Raw genomic sequence first — 21,152 nt, 5'->3', positions numbered from 1 at the left:
TGCCGCCCGCTGGCCGCACGTGAGGAGTGTACGCCCAGGTCTGGCCGGCCCGCGGGGTCCCGAGTCGTCGCAGCGTGGGGCTGACGCCGGGCCAGGGGGAGTGTCCCCGCGCGCATTCCCGTGAGGCTCATCGCGCTGGCCTTTTAATTACGAGAACTGTACTGCATTCTTTGAATGGGTGATTTTTAACATGGTTCAAAACTTGGATGTAAAAACCTCCCTCTACGTGCGCCTGCCTCCTGTTGCCTCGGCCTGCTTCCTGGAGGTGTGGCCCTCTTTAGAGGCATGGCATGTTCCAAATACTGGCGATGAAGCATGTCGAACCCTCAATCCCTCTTGCCCAGCCGTCGTTTTCTGTCATTTCCAGGTGAGCTGCAGACACAGCACTCTTCGTCCCTAAATAGCACGCAATTACTACCTAGAGTTTGGTGTTTGCTTTTGTCTTTTCTTAAAAGTTAAACTTACATGCAGTGAAGTGCAGAAATGGACCCTGCCATGAGTTCTGACAAAGGAAACCCAAATCCCTATCAAGGATGTTACTGTCACCCCAGAAAGTTCCTTGTGCCCCTCCCAGCCCCTCTCCAATACACCAGAGGCCACCACTGTTAGGATGTTCTTTGCCACAGATCAACTTTGCCTCGTCTAGAATTTCCTGGGAATGAGATTGTATAGCATGTACGTGTCTTTTGTGATGGTCTCTTTCACTTGGAATAATGCTTTTGAGATTCACGGTAGTTGTGGTGTCAGTCGTTTGTTCCATGTTGTTGCTGGGTAAGATCCATCATATGGATATAGCACAATTCACTATCCATTGCCTGCTGATGGCCATTTAGACTGTTCCCAGTTTTCAGCTATTATGAACCTTCTTGTACAAGTCTTTGTGTAGGCACATATTTTTCTCTTGGGATTAAAGCTGGGTACAGGGTATGCATATGTTTAGTTTTATGAGAAATTGCTAGACCAGTCAATTTTTTTATCCACTCCCCACCTCCTTTTTAAATACAAATAGTAGCATATGCTATCCTGCTTCTTGCTTTTTGTATTTTTCCTCAGTGTTATCTTGGAGATTATTCTAACTCAGTATGTAAAGAAAGTCCTCCTAGTTCCTTTCCACAGGAGGGAGGTGCTGGGGTGGTGTAATTTATCCAGCTCCCTTCTGATGGGCATTTAGATGTTTCTAGCCTTAAGCTGGGTTTTGGAAGATGACCAGGAGTTTGTCGGGCGGACAGAAGGATCACAGGCCCAAAGGCATGGCAGACACTGCAGAACTCCTATTGCTGGGGCATGAGCTTTCCGAGTTATAGAAGCATCTCTGTTCAGTTTACCCTGTGGGGCTCAGTAATGCTCACTGAGTGAAAAGGAGTGGGTGATGTGGTCCCAGAAGGGTTTTAGGGGAGTGAGGTGGGCACTGCCATTTAGGGGCACCTCTGGGACTCTCCAGAGCAGGCACTGGTGGGTACTGAAGTTTAGGCTGGGCTGTTGCTGACCCTTGGACAGTGCCATATGCCCATCCCCGGCCTCAGGAAGCCATGCTCCTCCTGGGTCATACACCTGAGCTTCCTGAGGACCTCATCCAGGCCCGGCAGGGACTTGGGCTGGGAAAGGGGTCTGAGATCCCAAGTCACACCCATCACCTGAGCATCCTGCTTCCAGGAAATGGAGGCTGAAGCTGGGGTGGGAGGGGAGGGAGGGGCATATCCCAGCGTGCCTATGGGAAAAGAGCATTTGGGGAAGACTTAGCAAGCTGGCCTTTTTTTTTTTTCCTTTTTACTGACCGGTAACGGGATCGCAACCCTCGGTGTTGCGCCCGCACCATGCTCAACCAGTGAGCACAACCGGTCTCCACATGTGATCCGAACCCTTGGTGGGAGCGCCGCCGCGCTCCCAAGTGGCGCACTCTCCAGTGCGCCACCGGGCCGGCCCAAGCTGGCCTTTTAATGGGGAAAAAAATGTGTGTGTGTGTGTGTGTATATATACGCTCTTACATCTTAGAATGGATAAGGCTAGGGGTGGAGTGTCAGCAGGTAGAGAGTGCTGGGGGCTGCAGCAGGGGGCACCTGGCTGAGGCTGGGGCTGTCTGTTAACCCATGGCAGTTTCCCCTGCAGGGACTTAGCCAAGGGCAGCATGGGAAAGCTCCCAGGGGTTGGGGTGTGTCTCACTAGACTCCTCATTCCTTGCCCCAAGTAGGTCCCTAGCACAGGTATCTGCAGGCAGGCCCAGCAGCCAAATGGGAGCTTGGGACAGGAAGAGAGCCTGGGGCTTTGTGTCCTGGCTCTGCCACTAAGTGGCTGTGTGACTGGAGGCCACATTCTGTTTCCCTGGGCCTGTTTTTTCATGTGTGAAATGGGGACAGTTTCCTTCTGGGCCTCTTGAGGGGGTGCAGTGAGAGCACGTGTAGGAAGTGGTTGGCATGGCGCCTGCCTCTGGGGAAAGAGAGCAAGCTTTGCCGCCCAGTTGTGGGCACGGGCGAGAAGCTGCGCCACAGAGACTGTGAGATGGCACAGGGAGCCACGGCACAGCCTGGGATCTCAAGCCACACACACGCACACACGACTGCCTGTCTGTGGGCTGTGGGCTCTGTTCTAAGGCGAGGCTGGCCCCTGGCGCAGGCACAACCAAATATCCCCAGGCAGTGAGGGAAGGCCCAGTGCTTCCCCGGTGAAGGAGGTTTTCTGACTTGAGCTTGTGGAGGCTGAAACAGAGCGCACTGCTGCCCCGGCACTCACAGCGCCTGGCTTGTCTACAGCCCATGACCACGTGCTGTGCTCCTGTCCTGGGATTCCTGCGCCGCTCCTGTGGTTGCAGGTGTGGAGGCAGCACAGGGCAGAGTGGGATGCACGTGTGGGTCCCAGTGCAGTACCAAAGCACAGTGCTGAGGGGTGCCTTGCATAGCACCTATCCAGGTGGTCCCAAAAGGACATCTTACCCTGGCCCAACACCATCCCAGAATCAGAAAATTTCCAAGACATAGTCTAAGGTTCTCCAAGGAAACAGGGAGGCTGGAACCCCACCAGGGAGTAGCGTCCACCCACAGCCTGGTCATGGGAACCACCCTGCCCACCCATCCCTAGAGGGTTACAAGGAAGCAGTGGGCCAGGGTGGTGGGGCAGAGGGCTTGGGGTGAGGCCTTGTCCAGGGCTAGGATGAAAGAAGTGTGGTCTGCCATGTGGTGCGGTGTGGAGACAGATCGGAAGATTTCTGCATGTTCCAGGGGAGCAGCCACTGAGCCTGCCACCCCCATCCATACGCCGCTGGACTCCTGGGTTGAGGGCCAACCTCTGGCTCAGCTACAGGTCTGCTCTGTGGCCAGTCTCACAACCGAGGTGAGACTTCTCCGGTGACCTGCTGTGTACTGAAGCCTGAACTCCGAAGGCTGGGAGGCATGGGGCCATAGGCTCCTGCCAAGAGGGCCTGCCTCCCTCCCACCAGGCAGCGAGCAAGGCTGCCTGCACTTGGCTGGAGGCCTTGAAGTTCTCACCGCAGAGGCTGTAGCTCCGCCCCCCTGCAGCAGCTGCATACCTGCCCAGTACCTGGGCTGTGTTCTTTACCAAAAACATGAGCAGGAGGTTGATATCACCATCAGGAGGAAGGAAGTTTTCTAGGCAAAATGCCTCTGAGGAGCTTCGACCTAGGGAGACCTCAGCCCAGCCTTCGACACACCTAAAGGTGCACTCAGCCTTCTGCTCTCATGGCCTTTTTTTTTTCGTGACCGGCAACGGATCGCAACCCTCAGCATCGCGCCCGCACTGGACCGGGACCGGCAATGGGATCGCAACCCTTGGTGCTGCGCCCGCACCTCGCTCAGTCAGTGAGCGGCAGGTCTGTATGTGGGATCCGAACCCTCAGCGGGAGCGCCGCTGCGCTCCCAAGCAGCGCACTGTAGCAGTGCGCCACCGGGCCGGCCCTCTCATGGCCCTTTTTAGGAATAAAATCTAATTTAAAACTGAGAGAACATGACCAAGAAGCGTGTGAGAAACCAGATTTATTTGTCACTCATTCACCTTATCTCAGTGATGCCACTTTGGCATCCACAGTGACAGTCCCCTGGAAGCCAGGGTCAGCCCCACCCACCACCCACTTTGACCATCGACCATGGGGTGTGAGCCTGGGCCCCACAGGCCCCAGCCGGATGGTCAGAGGCTGCAGGCAGGACGGCGGGGTTCCTGCTGAGGCCCGGCACTCTCCAGCCCATAGCCCATGAGCTTGGGGACTGTGCTCGCCTGCCAGAGGCTGTAGCGGTCCCAGGGGTGTGCTAGCAGAGACCCTACTGCTCTGTAACACTGACAGGACAGAGACAGTGGGAGAATCGGGGGTGGGAGGGCGTCAGGTCTCACAGGGTCTCCCACAGCTCAGGACTGGGTTGAGACAAGGCCACGTGTGATATGGTGGTAAGCCCTGGACTGGGGGTCGAGGGACCTGGGGCCGATCCTAGTTCTGCTGCCAACTTGCTGGGTGGCTTCAAGCAAGTTGCTTCCTGTCTCTCGGTTGATCTGTTTCCTGGTTAGCACTGCCAGTGAGGTCTCCTGGGAAACCCCACCCTGACTCAGGTACAGTTTGCCACCTCTACTGCATCGCGACAGTGGCTCTATGCTTCAACGGCCTCTGTGCCTGCTGCTGGTGCTGTGACTCTTCCTGCAGGGCTGCACTCACCCCCCGTGCTCCCTTCTTAGAATTGGGGCATCGTCCTGTGAGAACAGCTTTGTCCCACCAGTGTCTAAAGGTCAACTGAGAACCTCTAGTTCTCTCAGGGTCTCAGTCCCCAACCCTGTTGCCATTGCTGACAGGCAGCACCTGTCTTTGGAGACGGCCTCCTTAAAGGCCTTAGAAAGGGCTCTAATCCCAAGATCTGGGTCACCTGTTGTTACAAACAGAACTGATTTTAGACATAATCGTGAGTCTCTGAAAAACACTGGAGCAGCTTACCAAAAATAACCTAGCTCCCTGAACCTGACTTCACTGCTGACCTTGAGCCTGCGCTCACCTCTGCTGGCCCTGCTGGTGAGGGCTGAGGAGAAGAGACTGGTGGCTTCTTGTCATTGACTTACTTGCTAAGAAAGTTCTAAAAATATGAGTGGGAGTTTTTCTGCCTAGAAGGTGGAAGTGGCTTGTGTATGAACACAAAGTCGCTTTCTCTCTGTCTGACTGCCACCACAGGGTCTCCCCTTTCTAGGGGAGTGGGAGGACTGAGTGCAGCCATGAGGAGACAGGTCCAGTGACAGCTGGCAGAATATGGACAGAGAGACCGGTGTCCTTGCAAGGGTCCTTCACACAAGTGTCTACCTAGCTTGCCCAGGCTCAACTTCATAAAGATGGTGACTCTGACCTCGTGTGGCCAGAGGACACAAGCTGACTAAACCAGAGACAGCAGAGTCAGTGGACTCAAAGCCCAACTAGGACAGTCAGCGAGAAGAGCCAACAGGTGCATGCAGGAAAATAAACAGATGGCCCAGTGTCTTCTGGGAAATTCATCCCTCTCTTTTGGAAGAAGTGCTGTCCTAAAAAAATGACTTTTAGAGGGGAGAACAGTGGTGTCTTACAGAGAAACAGTCTGAAGCCAGATATTCCCACCCTGATTGTGAAGGAGACACGCTAGTGAGGTCCCATGTCCCCAGAAAACAGATAATCTGCTTCCAGCTTCACCCCTTACTGCCCAAACGAAACGCAGACATTTCAAAGTTTGTGCTTCCAACCAGAGTAAGAAATTCCCTTTGTGGGGAAATGACTGAGACCACTGTAGCCGCATACGGCACCGAGAAGGTACAAAGATTATGAAAAAAGGTGTATGGACATGCAGGGACAATCATTCAGCATTCTCACCTCCCTGGCAGTTAGCTGGATAAAACTTCACTTCTACAGTTCTTTTTGCCAACGCCAGAATAAAAAGCAAAATTTCAAATTGAAAAATGACTAGCACTTTACACAGTGGAATGAAAGAATATGAAACTCAAAAACATTATTAAACAAAAGTCCTTATGCCACAGCAGCACTCTCCTGAGACCAGAGCTCCTTTCCTAGGCAGTTCCGGAGCACATGTCCTCTCCCTGGCCGATGGGAGATGGGCTCAGAAGAGAAGGGCCCCCATGCTGCCGACCTCGCTCTGCTCCTTGACAAAAATTTCAAAGTACTGGTAGATGATTGTGACTGCGAGCAGGATCCCAGTTCCAGACCCGATGGCACCCAGGAAGTCAGCCAAGACTGAGAGGGCCCCGATGCAAAGTCCTCCAAAGGCAGCGGCTGTGGGGATGTACCTGGGGGGTGGGAGACGGTCAGCTCCATGCCACCTGCACACCCCCAAGCCAGGCCACAGGCAGGGGCTGCACAGTCCAACAGGCGCACCCAGGATTTAGGAACCTAACACCTTCAGAGGCCACTCCACTCACTCCTTGACATCTCATCTACTAACACGTGCATGTTCCAGACTAAAGCCTTGCTGGCCACATGTGGCTAGTGGCCTGTGACTAGTCCGAATTGAGATGTTGAGGATATCACACAAGATTCTGAAGATTTGGTTTGAAAACAAGAATGTAAAATATCTTGTCATGATTTTCTGCCATTAATTACAAGTTGAAACAATACTCTGCATACACTGGGTTCAAAAAAATATATTAAAATTAACTTTACCTCATTTTTACTTTTTTTTTTTTTGTGACTGGCTGGCATACTTTTTACGTTTTTAATGTGACTACTAGAAATTTGAAAATTTACTTATGTGACTTACAGTTCTACCCAACAGAGCTATCAACCTAGAGGCTTATGTTACCAGGATGAACTGAATGGCCTGCTGTTCCTGCTGGGGACCAGGAGACGACCTGCACTTCGTGGTGTCTGCTTTTCTTGCCATTGCTCCCTCAGCTGAGGGTCAGCAAGCTACAGCCCACAGCACAACCTGGTCTGCCACCAGATTTTGTCAGCAGCTTTGTAGGAACACAGCCATGCTTATCTGTCCATGTTTTGTCTGTGGCTGCCTTCAAGTCACAATGGAAGAGATGAACAGCCGTGACAGACTGCAGGGCCCAAATAGCTTTAATACCCTTAGTGCCGCCAGCCTGTTGCCCAGGAGGCAGCTCCATTATCTATGACAAAAGTGTGCAGATTGCACAGTGCTGTGCAAGCATGCAAGGTTACCCCATGTGCCCCTCATCCAGCTGCCCCCCATGTCCAGGGAGCTCTCTTGCTCCCCAATCTCCCTCTTCTCCAGCTCCAAGGTGATGGCGCATTTGGCCACCGTCACCCCTGGCCCAAACTCTCACAGCAGGCTGGCTTGTCTTTGGCCTCCTCCTTCCCTCTCTGGTTTGTCTCACCAGCACTGACCTTCCTAAAAGACCACAGGTCCTGCCTCATCCGTGCCCAGCCTCTGCCGGCCTCTCCAGCCTCACCTCCCCTGCAGGCCCTAGTCTGCACTCAGACGCCAGGACCTGCTGCTCTGAGCTCACAGGCTGACCTCCTCTTGGGTGACCCCTTCAGTGCCCGGCCACCCTGCTGGCACAAGCAAAGGTGAGGTGCGGCCGCCGCCTGCACTGTCTCCCTCAGAACCCTTGCCCACTGTTCCTGTGTGCTGACCACACGCCTCCGTCCCCCTACCTGGTGGCCACGTGTTTCAGGAGGGAGCTGTATGCATTTATTTTTATACAAGTATCTCCAGTATCCAGCATAGCAAGTGCATAAACGTTTAATGACCTTTCCTATGCTGTAACCCAAGGATGAGATTTAGTGAGCCAGAAAATCCTAAGGCCTATCAGGACTCTCGACATGTGAGAAAACTGCACATGCCCATGAATATGACACTGGGGGCCTAGGCCAGCACTCACCGATTGAGCTCATGGACCATAGAAGTCTCTCGGTGGCCTCTCATCACCATCTGCTGCTCCTTCAGCTGCTTTGCAACCTGCATAATGCCCACCGAGGAGAAGACATGCTCAGTTTTCAATGGGACGTTGAAGGGAAGGTAGACATTTCATGCTGGTATTAAACAGTTATAGATTTTCTCCTCCAGCACTAACAATATTTACATAGAGAACTTTAAAACTGCTGCAAGGAAGTCACAGGACAAAGTCTAATTTTACACTTTGGCTTCAGATTTCAGAATTGGTGCTAATTTAATGTTGGGCTCCATCTGTTGGCTTGAGGCTGACCACCTGCATTTGTCACAAGCCACTATTTATTTATTTTTTATTTTATTTTATTTTTTAAAAGATGACCGGTAAGGGGATCTCAACCCTTGGCTTGGTGTTGTCAGCACCACGCTCAGCCAGTGAGCCAACCGTCCATTCCTACATAGGATCCGAACCTGTGGCCTTGGTGTTATCAGCACCGCACTCTCCTGAGTGAGCCACGGGCCGGCCCACAAGCCACTATTTATGAAGAGGTGACAAGTTAATACCCTTATACCAGTAACAGTTCAATCATCTCTCTAGAAATCTTTTCTACTTACATCTTTGGCAGAGGAACCTGAGACCTCAATCCATGTTTTGGAGAAGAATGCACACGAGCCCAGCATGAACACTATGTACACAACTGCATGGACAGGGTCTTCTAACACGGAACCAAAAGACTCTGGAGGGGACAGGTAATAGCAAAGGCCACCAACTGGATAAGCACGTGCTGGGCCCCCAGAAGAAGTGTCCTGGGAAGAAGAAACAGAATGCCTGTGAATGCTGTTTCATTATAACACAGCATCAAGACAAAAGATAGTCTTCAGCATATGAAAGGACACAATATTATTTAAGTGCCCACAGTGCAATTTTCTTACTGAAAAGAAAATTTAATGTGCTGAATTAGTACGAAGCACAGTTGGAAAATATCTTTGGTTAAAACATTTGGTCATGAGCAAGAATACACCAACACAAACCACTACAAATAGTAACATCACTAGAAAAGGAGTACATCTTAAATCAGCTACACTTACAGACCAGGTGCCCAGCAGGCTGACCAGCAGGTTGCCACTGAAGCGAGCTGACAGCATCTGGGAGATGACATACAAATTGGACACCAGGGCGGACTGCAGGATGATGGGGATGTTGGAGGTGTAGAAGAGCTTGATGGGGTAGGTGTTGTACTGGCCTCGGTAACGGGCTGACTTGATTGGCAGGTCCACTCGGAAGCCCTGAGAAGCCAAACAGAACAGAACATCCCTGCACTGCCTCAATGCAGCCTAGTGCACAGGGACAGTGGGGACAGGCAGGCCAGCCCCGGGGAGGCAGCCCTGGCGTGGGTTCTGAGTGTGTCTGAGAGCACATGACCCTTCCTTACCCAGCACTGCACTATTGCACTTGGGGGCACACTCAGGAGGGTCCAGAAGAACTGGTTTAAAAATGCACTGAAGCACAGCAGAGTGGAATGATCTCATTTTTGTAAAAAAAAAAAAAAAAAAAAGTCCACCGCATTATCCCTACATAGATGTGGAATATACAGAAAATCCTGGAAGGACACATCCCTAGATCCCGACAGTAAGTAGTTCTCTCTATAAATACAACTGCTATCTCTGAAACCCATGGAAAATAGAAAAGGTTTCTTGTATGTTGTTTTTATGAACTCCCAGTGCCTAGAATGGCTCAGAATACAGAAGATTTAAAGTAAATTCTTAATGATCTGACTGCAAATACTTGCCAGGGCTCTAAAAGAGTCAGCTTATTTATTTATTTATTTTTCTGACTGGTAAGGGGATTGCAACCCTCGGCACGGTGTGGTCCACACCACGCTCAGCCAGCGAGCACACTGGCCATCCCTATATAGGATCCGAACCTGTGGCCTCGGCGCTACCAGCACCACACTCTCCCAAGTGAAACATGGGGCTGGACCAAGAGTTAGCTCATTATTAATCAGGCATCTGACTAATAAAAGTTCCAGCAGAAGTAACAGATTAGTTTATTTGCTTCTCAGAAAAAGCATTCAGGTAGTACGAACACCTAATTTTTACGAACATAAAACTGCCTTTCAACTGCTGTCCCTTCTTTTCAATAAATATCAAAATATAAAATGGACAACCAAAAAATACAAAGATAATCTAATTATAGAAAAGGAACTGGAAGTTCAGGTGTCTTATTCAGAAGCAAGTTAAAGAGACTAATAATTTTAAAGGTAAGGGCTCTTAAGAGGAAGGGCTTCATCCAAGATTAAGATGTTGCCTACAAATACTCTAGATTCTGGGGAAGACAGCAGCGAGGTTTTAGAGCTTGACTACTTTTCACTTCTCTTGAACTAAGGACTTAAAAACATATCTGCTGATAGGCCCAACCCAAAGAAAGATGATTCCAGAAATGTTAGAACTGCCTTAATTTTGCTTAGTTTGGGCAAGTCCCTGACTCATTGAACACACCTGTTCAGCTCACATGGAAATTGCTCCCTCCAAACGCCATCTCACCATTGCAGTGTGATAGGACGGCGTGTGCACCTCCCCAGGACGGGGTGGGGGTGTACACACCAAGGCATTCTGAAACTTAGATCCAGACCATCAGAACTCCCTGGGGTCCGATCTGGACGCACCTGGAAATAGATGACCACTGCAAAGACAAAGATGGTGGCGATGAGGTTCATGAGGTTGGGGAGGTTCTGGCGGTAAAACGCCTCTCGGAGGGCTCGGACTTTGTCGGTGCGTGTGGCCAGCAGGTGGAACAGTGCGATGATGGCGCCTTCAAACTCCATTCCTGTTGGCGGAGGAGGGCCAAAAGTAGTGAAGGACCAAAAAGCAACTAAATCTGCCTCCAGGTGGCTTAGCAGCCGGCACAGAGGCAGGAAAGCAGAGGCAGTTATGAGAGTCACAGCGCCTACTCCTGCAGCCACAGGGACACAGTATGGGTTTCTCTAATCCCTCGTTACTATTTCTTCCATAGAGAGTGCAAACTACAGAAACAGGCTGTTCTACTTTTTTGAGTTCAATGATCTCATTTCTTAGGCATATGAGACAATGGCCACCAGATGTGTGAACGAAGATCACCAACTAAAAAAAATAAAGCAGGGTCTGCTGAGCTCTAGCTGGAAGGGCTGTGCACTGAAGAGAGGGTTTGGAGCTGACAAATCCACTTTCCTGGAAAATCCCAGGAACTATGAGCATCCATTCAACAGCTCTGAAATACAGACCGCCCCAGCCAGGTGGGGCGGAGGTGCTCTGCTCCTCACACTGACTCTGAAAGCAGAGCATGACACTCATGCCCACCACGTGGCCCCATCAAAACTGGAGCTCATGCCCTACCATGAGATGGTGCCGAGGAAGGTAGGCCCAGCAGCACGGTGAGCTTACTGACGGACTGAAGGAAAACTGGAAGAAAGAGGACCCAAGCTGAGGACTAGGAGACAGGGGGCAAGAGCAAGCTGGGGAGCATGGTGTATTATTAAAGCCTAATTGCCAAGAAAAAAAGAAAGGGCTGATTGATTAGCTCAGTTGGTTACAGTGCAGTATTATAACATCAAGGTTAAGGGTTCAGATTCCTGTACCAGCCAGTTGCCAAAAAACAGACAAAGAAACGGCTAAACTAAGAAATAAGAACATCGCATCACTGTGTAACCTTTGCTGTTCCAGGGTGGCATAACTACCCCACAATGGAGGCCTGGCAACTCATGCTTTTGTTGGCAGGAAGCTGACGCTGTCCACGCAGTGTGGGGTAATGGTATTGGTACCATGAGGTGCACCAAGGACTGCCCTGGGATGGCATTTCCCTCCAGTTTCTAACATGTCATAGCTGAAGCCACTGGCTGCTTCCTCCTGGACCTCTAAGAGATGACATGTCAGGCACGCCATCTAACGGGTGTTACACTGACCTCTGGAGCCCTGGGACGTGTGCAAGAAACACCGAGCGCTAACCCTACGGGCTTCCCCTCGCCCTGCGCCAGTCTTTCGTCAGTTCCATCCTTTCCACTTTTGGTCACGTGCGACCATGTTGGCCAGTCTCCCTACTGTACAGAACCCAGGGATATTAAAGCTGGAGCCAGGACAGGGCTCTTATTTTATAGAGGAAGAAGGCTGGGGAGCTGAGGGGAAGGAAGAAGGAACTTGTTCACGCCACCCCTCAATATCTCTCCGGTCTCACCAGCAACCACTCTCCCCTTGTTCATTCTGTTCCAGCCACACACGCCGATTCCCGAGCACACTGCATACATCCTCACCTCAGGGCCTGCACACCTGCTGGTTCTCCAAATGGAACAATCTCCCCAGTCAGTCATGGGGCTCCCTCACCTCAGTCAGGACTTCACTGTACTGTCTGTGAGGCCCTGCTTTGCTACCTGCACTAACACTGCAACAACCATCCCTGGCAGTCCCGTCTTCTTCCTCTGATTCTGAACTGGGGAGCCTATGGCAATGCCCAGCACAAAGACAACACACATTTTTCTTCCTATGCATTCCCAGCGCCCAGAACAGCACCTGGTACTTAACGGCGCCTGATCAATACTTGCTGAACAAAAGGCTAATTAACAGCAATGCCAGAGTTAGGCCCTAGCTCTCCTAATTTTTAACATAACTATTTCTCAAAATTTGCTACCTGCTGAGTCTCTGGGAACAAGGCAGTCTCTAGGTGCCAGTGCTTCAGGGGTAGAGGCTGTTTTGCATCTGCACTGTCCCCACTGCCCAGGGAAGCAGCAAGAGTTATTCTCTCAGTCTGAGAGGGCTCATTCAACAACCTGCTTCCAGCTTCCCAAGCCAAGCTGGAGCTGAGCTCTAGGCCGCGCTGCAAGGCTGCCCTCCACGTGGCTCTTCCTCCTCACTCTTCTCTACTCCCTCTAGCGCCTCTCACCACCTGCATGCAGTTGGCCGGGGAATAACCCTTCCCAGACGCACCTCCACTCCAGCCAGGTCCCAAACAGGGCCAGCTGACATTGTGACACATCGACCTCAAAGCCAGAGACAAATCCACCTTTGCTTCTCAGTCTTTGAAAATGCCCTTTGGTCCCACCTCTTTTGCGCTTTCCTGCCAAAGCCCTCACTCAGGGCTTTTGTGCAGGCTGGCCTGTCAAAGCTGGATTACTGCAAACTAGCCTAGCTGCGTTCTCTGCATATCTTCCAGTGTGGAGTAAACCATCCCTTCCAAACTCTGGTCCCCATCGCTCACTGCCCTGCTCCAGAATGGAATGAATCCTTTGGCTGGTTGTTGCTGGGCTTATAGGCCTTTCCTGACTGCCTTGGCCTCTACTCCAGTATCACTTCCTTCAAACTCAGCGGTCCCCAAGGCCAGCCACCATGATGGTCCTGCCACACACTAGAGCTCCTCCTGCACCTTTACCCTCCTGCCTTTCCACATCCAGTCCTGCAAAACCCTGCCTTCCGTTCCCCAGCTTCTCCCAATTTCTCTTGGATTTCCTAAAATTCTAGGAAGAGCCCGGGGAAGAATCAAATCTGATCTTGCCCACTCTTCTCTAAAGTTCCCTTGAAATTTCCTCCCTTAAGCTACACTCTTTGTAATCTGTTTGGCACATGTGGCCTTCCCTTGTCTGGGGACCAGTTTTTGGTCTCATTAATGAGATTATACGATCTCTGAAGGCCAGGGACTCTGTTTCCAACGTTCAAGAGAATAGTACAATGCTTGTGAATATTTCTCATGGGACTCTTCTAAGTGAATAACATATTTAGTGACAAAAAAAGCCTATTTCCTTTTCCTAATAAGTCTCACTCTAAGGCTTCCCTTGTAGTTTAGTAATTTTTATGTAAAACATCCTTTGTAACAAGACTTTCATGGCACTTAGTGTATGTAATGTAGTGTACTAACATTTGATAGGCATCTGCTAAGAGCCAGGCATCATGTATTTTCGTGTTTCTCATTTCATCCTGGCAACCAAGTGTCAGCAGTGGAGGAATGTGCCCAAAGCCACAGATGTACAGCTAAAAGGAACAGCTAGGATTTGAACCTAGATGGTGAACCCCAAGTTCAGAACTCTTCACAAAGCTGCCCATTGCATGACCAAGTGCTTTAGTAATTTCATTTTTAGAAACTTATTCATTGAGAGCAACAATCAAAATACTTGTACATAAAGATGAATGTATGAGGATGTTCACTGTCTCCATGTTAACAACAACAACAAAAAAAACTGGAAATGACTTAAATGTTCATCAGAAGACAACTGGTTAAAATAAATGTTGCTTAACCTTGCAATGGAAGTTCATGCTGTGTTAAGAAAAACGAGACAGGATTATGTATTCCAGCATTCCAAATGTCCACGAAGTAGTCTTATACAAAAAATACAAGTTGGGTATCATTGTAAGTATATGCCTATCTGTGTTTTAAAATCTCTGCAGATGTACACAGAAAAATCAGAAGAGATATACCTAAAATGGACATAATTTTCTGTGGAGGGGGTAGCTTTTGCCTTACGCTTGGCACACGTCAACAATTCTTGCTGACCTCTGTCTGGGGGTGCCCAGGGCCCTTACCTCGGCCCGTGTTGACAGTGGTGGGGCTGAGAGCCTTCCACACAATGGTCTCACAGATGTTAGTTGCAATGAAGAGGGAGATCCCAGAGCCCAAACCGTACCCCTTCTGCAGGAGTTCATCCAAAAGCAGGACGATCAAGCCAGCAACAAAGAGCTGTAAAAATTAAGAAATAAAAGTAAAAAAACCCCAAACAGACTGTGTATTACTGCTCCCCATGGACATGGTTCTCGGATATAAAGACTGAAGGCTGAGTCATTCGCAGCCAGACATCAGTTAGGAGAGCTTTCCCCTGGTGAGTTCAGAAGGGCAAATCCAGGATCTTTTCATGGTTCTCAGTAAGAGCCCCTTTTATTCGTGGTTGAGATTTGTAATTTGAGAATTGTAAGTGTGAGGTGCTACTCAGAAGGGGGATGTTTGCATAACAGTTACCTGAATGGTGATTAACAGGCAGATTCCAGCACCCATTTCAGAAGGGTCCCCATACATTCCCGTCATCACATACACGATAGACTGGCCAATAGTAATGATCATGCCAAACACTAGAAATCAAAAGAAAACTGTGTTTCCAAAGTGGGATATTACACAATAGCAGAGGAAACAGTTACTGAACAACTACTCAGTGCCAGGCACTGAGGAGAACAAAGACAAAAAGTATCGATACTGCTTCCAAGGAGCTTGGTCAAGGAAACTAATATTCCCATCATCAAAGTACACGCTAATTCAACTGCCTTTTAACAAAAACACTTTGCTCTTTAATTCCATCTTTTCCAAATTCACTTTCCTTTTAGTAAAGGAAGGAGTAAAAGAACTGAAACATGGCAAATCTGGTTCTTATGAAAGGCAAACCAAGGCAGAAATCTACTCCAGACGACATTCAGAGACATCCAATCTAGTGACGTCACCACCTGCAGCACTCAATTCAATGTCAGGGCACTTAGGATGTGGACGGCTCATGCACTGAAACACACATTTGGGCCACCTCTGCAGGCTCACCATCCAGGTCTGAGTCCAGAACACAGAACACTAACTAACTTTGGGGTAAAGTGGTCTCCCAAGTTTTTATTTAATGCATTTCTGAAGGGAAAAAGCCACAAAATCAGTTTGGTTACTATTCCCATTTCCTCTGCTACTGAGCTCTTCTGGTCTAATAGAAGCTTTCCTTTATGTAGATTATTTTTGTTTCTTGTCTTTCCTTATACTTCACCACAATGGAACTGACACATTTTATTGGTTCCACAGTACGAGATGGGTTTCTAAGTATGGGCTTGTACTTCAATTTCAGTTTTCCTGCTTAGCCTGTCAGGTAAAATAAATTTTGTAACACCAAGGTCAAGAGTTTGGATTGTACTGGCCAGCTGCTGCTAATAATAATAATAATAATAATAATAATAATAATAATAATAAAAAAATGTACTGGCCAGCTGCTGCTAATAATAATAATAATAATAATAATAATAATAATAATAATAATAATAATAATAATAATAATAATAATAATAATAATAATAATAATAATAATAATAATAATAATAAAAAAAAATTTTTATTCCCAAGTGTCTATCAAATATAGTCCCATTTGACTTTGTAAAAAGTTCTCAGTAATACTGAATTCTTAAGGCAAAAAACATTAAAAACATTGTCGAGACCAAAGAGACAACAACTGATTTGTGGTACTGTAAAATAATGCATGTAGATATTTAAAATCCTGATTTATATCTGAAACTAAGTTTAAATTAGATGTATTTCTTGCTCAATTATTTAACCTACTAATGAAAGAAGATCTGTAAAACATGATGGTGTGGAAGAAAAGGTGGCTGGGGTAGGAAATTGTAAATATTTCCTGACTAATATACTTCAGTTAACAGAGCCTAAACATGGTTAATTCTAATGACTGGTCCCTGTTACTAGTAACACTATTTGCTATGAGGCAAACATCGTTATTATTACCATTTTTACAGATGAAGAAACTGAGACTTAAATAAAGCTAGTACACAGTAGAACTGGATTCAGAGGATCACTTTTCCTTACAGTTAAATCCTTTTAAACTCCCAGAAGAAAGAAAAACAACACTTGCTAAGTAACAGCTGTGTGCCAGGCACTGTGAGAGTGATTACTGTGTCACCCTTACTCAGGCTCAAAGTGGATGGTGCCTTCTTCTCAGTGGTAATGAAACTGTGGCTGGTGGAGGAGGGATCTGCAACCCCTGCTCCTTTCACTCCATAGCGTGCCCTTGGGGGCACTCCACACACTCCCCTGCCTTGCCTAGCCTATCCCGAGCGCCTGGCACCTCTGCTCTCCAGAAGAGCTCTTTCCCTCTAACATAGGCCACAGAGCATCTGCAGGGTTGGCAGCCACAGCTTACAAAGAAAAACTGCTTTGTTGCCCCAAACTTTACATCATTCAAATTCTCAACTATAGACATCAGAACATTATTCACAATGTTTCTTACACTTTTGGGCTCCGTTGAAGAGAGCTCGGTCTTTTGGGGTGTCACCAACTTCAATTATCTTGGCGCCAGCCAAGAGCTGCATGATAAGGCCAGAGGTGACAATGGGAGAGATACCTAGCTCCATCAGTGTGCCTTGAGGAAAGGGGGAGGAAAAACACAGCCAATATTAGCTAGGAAAAGCAAAACATTATTTAAAAAAATGAATGAACAAAAATACGACTGGGTACCCCTTTTACAGATCCAATGTGTTTCAGTTTGTTAGTGTTTAACTTAGAGAATGACCCCCAAATATCAACGATTAGAATATAACCCAATTCATTCTGTTCAGCCTCCTGGGTGACATCTTATTCTGCTTAGGAAGTCACACAGTGTCTATACAGATTGCTGCATTTAAATTCACCATAAACAGATTCATCTGGCTTTACAGAGATAAGAAAGACTTGTCTCTTCATCTGGTAATAAAAAAGAATATCATTCAAATAATTTCCAGCATTTAGAAAGGGGGCCTGTACAATTGTATCTAGTTGTGAATAAATTCTACTTCCCATCATGCTAAAATGAGCTATACTTCTGAATGATTTGGAACTTAATTTGAACTGTTTTAAAAATGAGTTAATCAAATGCACTATCAACATACACATTCAGAATCCTCCCCACCACCCACAGGTAACTGGTTAGAGTATACAAAACACTGTTAACATATTTTTTGACACTTATATGTAACCTACAGATATAAAAAAGATGCAGCTGAAAAATAAATTACATATTCTAAAGACTGTTATCAATTGAATTGTCATCATTTCAAGTACTTAAGAAGTATTCTAGTTTTTCCATGTTTTTTAAAAAATTCTCTACAATGTAGACTTATCTTGTTATTCCAGGTTTGGTACTGTATTCAAACACAATTCCAAATACGATGGTATGCCTGGGTGCTGAATTCAGCATTTAATAAGGCTATTCAACAAAGCACACTAACATTCTTCACTCTATTTTCCAAGCCACATATCTTCACAAACACTCCGTGAGCTCCACCTGAAGCTAAAGCCTGTAATTTAACTAAATGAGGCTAGTCAAGCCCACACTGTACTCAGAAAAGGCAGAGAGAGCCAGAGTCCTACCTCTGTTAGAGGCTAGAATCACTCTCATCCAATAGAAAGGGTCAGCTGAGTCTGAAGACATGATACCAAATAGGGGAATCTAGAAACAAGCAAAGAGCAAAGGAGTCAGCATGCTTGCTGCAGCCCACTTATCCCCACCCCAGTAATGAAACATGAAACCTGTTTACCTGGCAGCATACTAAGAAAATAAAGAGGGTGATAGCGGTCCACAGCACTTTCTCCTTGAACTGAATCTATGGCAGAAGAGAATGAATTAAAGCAACAAGTTAGTTTTCACAACAAATTAATAAAGATGGACTCAAATCAGACCCCTTTCTTTCTCTGTTCACCAGAGGAGTAAGCCAAAACCACGTACCAAACATAAGCATGAAAACACAAGCACCATGTACGCTTGCTTTCTATGCACAGGGACAATGCAAAGATCTTCCTGGGCATCATCTTCGTTAACCCTCACCCTGCATGGCATTATTATCTTTATTCCACTGTGAGAAAACCAAGTCTAAGGAAGGCTATGTAATTTGTCCTCAATCCCACAGCTGAAGCAAGTTTGAGCCAAAAGCTGTACTCCATACTATTAGCATTAACGGTTTAGACCCAAGATCAAAGAATGACTTGTGAAACAGACAAACCTTTATAGCATACCAGCAATGGCTTTTTATTTGAGAGAGACTGTAAGTAACAAAACCTTGTTATTCAGCAGATAACTAGGAATGGGGGACTGACTGTTCAATAGTGTATTTTCTAAGAATTAGGGGTAAAACAATGTAATGCCCAATATTGGGGGAAGGTAGGGAGAGTTGCACGTTTCACCTGTTCACTCAGTACTAATAACATCTGTTTAACTTTAAAAATCTTCACGTCTCTTCAAGTATTTAAGTCGGATAGATGACAAGAATCATTTTACAGATGACTATTAAGTATCACTAGAGAAGGTTAGACCCTCCTGCCCATGGCCTCTATTACTAAGCAGTAGAGTGGGAACTCATCCAGGTCTTCTAAAACTTCTACAACTGAGCATCTTCACTAGTACTAGCTGCCCACACTACAGGAAGGGCTTTAGAGGGCTTAACAACCACATTAATTATTGTTCAGATGAGGATTTTGAGGTGGAAATACCTCATGAGTGACTGACAGTTTTAAGTGAACATAAGTGTGTTCTTTAAAAACACTTTTTAATTTGAGAGACAGAGAAGTCTAAGCGAGCCCTGAGTCAGTGTCCTGCCTCTCTGGTCAGAAGTCACGGACCTCTATGTATACCATGCTACACTCTAGTCGGGATGCAATAATGCGCTCACACAATGGCGGTGTTAATTCAATGCTCAGCTACTCCACATGAAGCTGGGAGGAATTCACAGAATTCTTCTTTTTCTTCTCCTTGAGAATGCTCCCCTTCCCACCTGTCATTACACCACTCCAAGAAATTACAAGTTGGCCAAGGGAAGTCAACTTTTCAGACTAATCAGTAACATGACAAACTTGTAGGGAAATAAATCTTTATGGGGGAAAAACAGCAGAATATTTTTTCAAGACTCATTTTTTTTTTTTTTTGGCAGCCAGCCAGGACGGGGATCTGAACCCTTGACCTTGGTGTTAGCAGCCCCACACTCTAACCAAGTGAGCTAACCCGCCAGCCCTTGACTCCTAATTTTTCTATGACCAAGTCTCTTCTCCTGGTTATAACCAAATTAAAAGCAAAATTTCAAAAGCTCTTTATCCAAGTCCTTTCTCCTCTGCCTCTTAAATAGCCCCTAAATCCACCCTCGCTCAGTACCACAGTTCACCCTCCAATGCAGTAGCCTCTAAATCATACTCAAGTTCTGTCCCTTACTTACTTCCAAAGCCCTTTTCATTCGCCTCCTATTGCTTCCCCACTGACGCTTCATGTTCTCTCAGTATGAGCTATACCTAACAACCTCCCATCCAAACACACTACAGTCTTGTGTACTTTACCTTTGCAAACTATACAAGAGTACTTTAAAAAGTTCGTGGAAAAATTTGCATTAACTTTTAATTCTATTTTTCCACGAGCTTTTTGAAACCCCGTCGTATACTGCTTTTGCCTATGATTCCTTCCATCCCATCAAAGAAACTTCTATTCCTCCTTCAAAACCCCCATCAGACATCACCTCTTCCAGAGCTAATCCCTCCCTGGGCCACCGCACGTACTTCCCTTGTTCCACCTACCATACTTAGTCACAAGGCCAAGGCCACACTGCTGTTTAGAGGCTGTGTAAGGGGTGGGACCTAGGTTTGCCTGGTTCCAGAGCTATATCCTTTCTACTATGATGAGATTGAGGACGTAGAGCTTTACAAATTAGTTCATCAAAGGCAGCACGTATGTGGGGCATTTATATAAAAGTGCCTCCAAGAACCCACGTGTTCATGTGGATATAAGCTACACACAAACATACGTGAATTCATTAACAGTCTGAAAAAAACGTGGAGACGAAAACATTTCACTATTCACTCTCTAACGTACCAACCTAATGACACTCTTCGTTTTTACTTATATTGGCAACACTCACTCCCTTGGGCTGTAGCTGTGCAGCCACGGAAACTGATACAAATTCAGCACAGCTCTACGTTTCGACTTTGTTTTGATATACCTGCTGTGAAAAGCAACAGCCTTCACAAAATGCCTCTATTCTCAGTTCGGTGACAGCCCACACGAGATACAAACTCATTCATACAGACTAACGTGACTGCTCTTAGGAGCTGGAAAGAAAGGGCGTCTCCCAGAAAAGAATCCAAGCAGCGACCTGCTCTTCTGGAGGTGGAGAAGGGGGGTAGCTCCAGCCGGGCGTCCTGACCGAGGCCTACTCATCCGCAGCCCACATCCGTTTCGGGGACTCGGGGACTGGGCAAGCCCCAGACTCTATTCACCGAGCGACATCCATTACATGGCCCCCACGTAGGGCGCCGTGGCTCCGGAGGGAGCCCCGCACAGCCAGGCTGCCGTCCCCAGCGACGGGGGCCACGAAGCGCTCGGCCCGCTTGCGGGGAGGACGAAGGGATCGCGGCGGCGCCACGCACGGAGCCTACCTTCCTCTCCGGCTTCTGGATCTCCGGCAGAATGACACAGAAGGGCTTGATGACTTCCAGGAACTTGACTGTGGAGGAGAAACGAAAGGAGTCAGGGCACAGAGGGACCCGAGGCGCCAACCCGGGGAGGCCCCGCGCTCTGGCTGGGAGAGAGCGCGCGGGAACCGCCGGGGGCTGGCGGGGGG

General features: G+C 47.7%; 1 protein-coding gene across 1 annotated transcript; it reads right to left on the bottom strand.

The window, feature by feature from the left end:
- Window positions 1–5,743: 5,743 nt before the first annotated feature.
- On the bottom strand, window positions 5,744–21,039 carry LOC103598333 (protein transport protein Sec61 subunit alpha). The gene is made up of 11 exons (XM_008582328.1): window positions 20,968–21,039; window positions 18,093–18,158; window positions 17,926–18,004; window positions 16,808–16,939; window positions 14,788–14,897; window positions 14,358–14,511; window positions 10,484–10,644; window positions 8,907–9,104; window positions 8,433–8,624; window positions 7,810–7,886; window positions 5,744–6,249 (listed from the first exon to the last, which is right to left on the bottom strand). Exons 3-11 carry the CDS (start codon window positions 17,984–17,986, stop codon window positions 6,063–6,065), a joined length of 1,272 nt encoding a protein of 423 aa, XP_008580550.1. The 5' UTR covers window positions 17,987–18,004; window positions 18,093–18,158; window positions 20,968–21,039; the 3' UTR covers window positions 5,744–6,062.
- Window positions 21,040–21,152: the final 113 nt, after the last annotated feature.

This window comes from Galeopterus variegatus, unplaced genomic scaffold, assembly GCF_000696425.1.
Source record: "Galeopterus variegatus unplaced genomic scaffold, G_variegatus-3.0.2 Scaffold2572, whole genome shotgun sequence".
NCBI lineage: Eukaryota > Metazoa > Chordata > Mammalia > Dermoptera > Cynocephalidae > Galeopterus > Galeopterus variegatus.
Note: the sequence above shows the minus strand (reverse complement) of the source record. Positions and strands in the feature narration are given on the sequence as shown.

What these genes read in the sequence shown, in the direction of transcription:
- LOC103598333 (XM_008582328.1), bottom strand. Translation starts at nt 17,986, where the DNA reads ATGTCTTCAGACTCAGCTGACCCTTTCTATTGGATGAGAGTGATTCTA. An exon ending in GCCTGTTAATCACCATTCAG is followed by an intron (nt 14,512 to 14,787) that starts GTAACTGTTATG and finishes TAATTTTTACAG; the next exon opens with CTCTTTGTTGCTGGCTTGAT. An exon ending in CAGTGGTCATCTATTTCCAG is followed by an intron (nt 9,105 to 10,483) that starts GTGCGTCCAGAT and finishes TTGGCTTCTCAG; the next exon opens with GGCTTCCGAGTGGACCTGCC.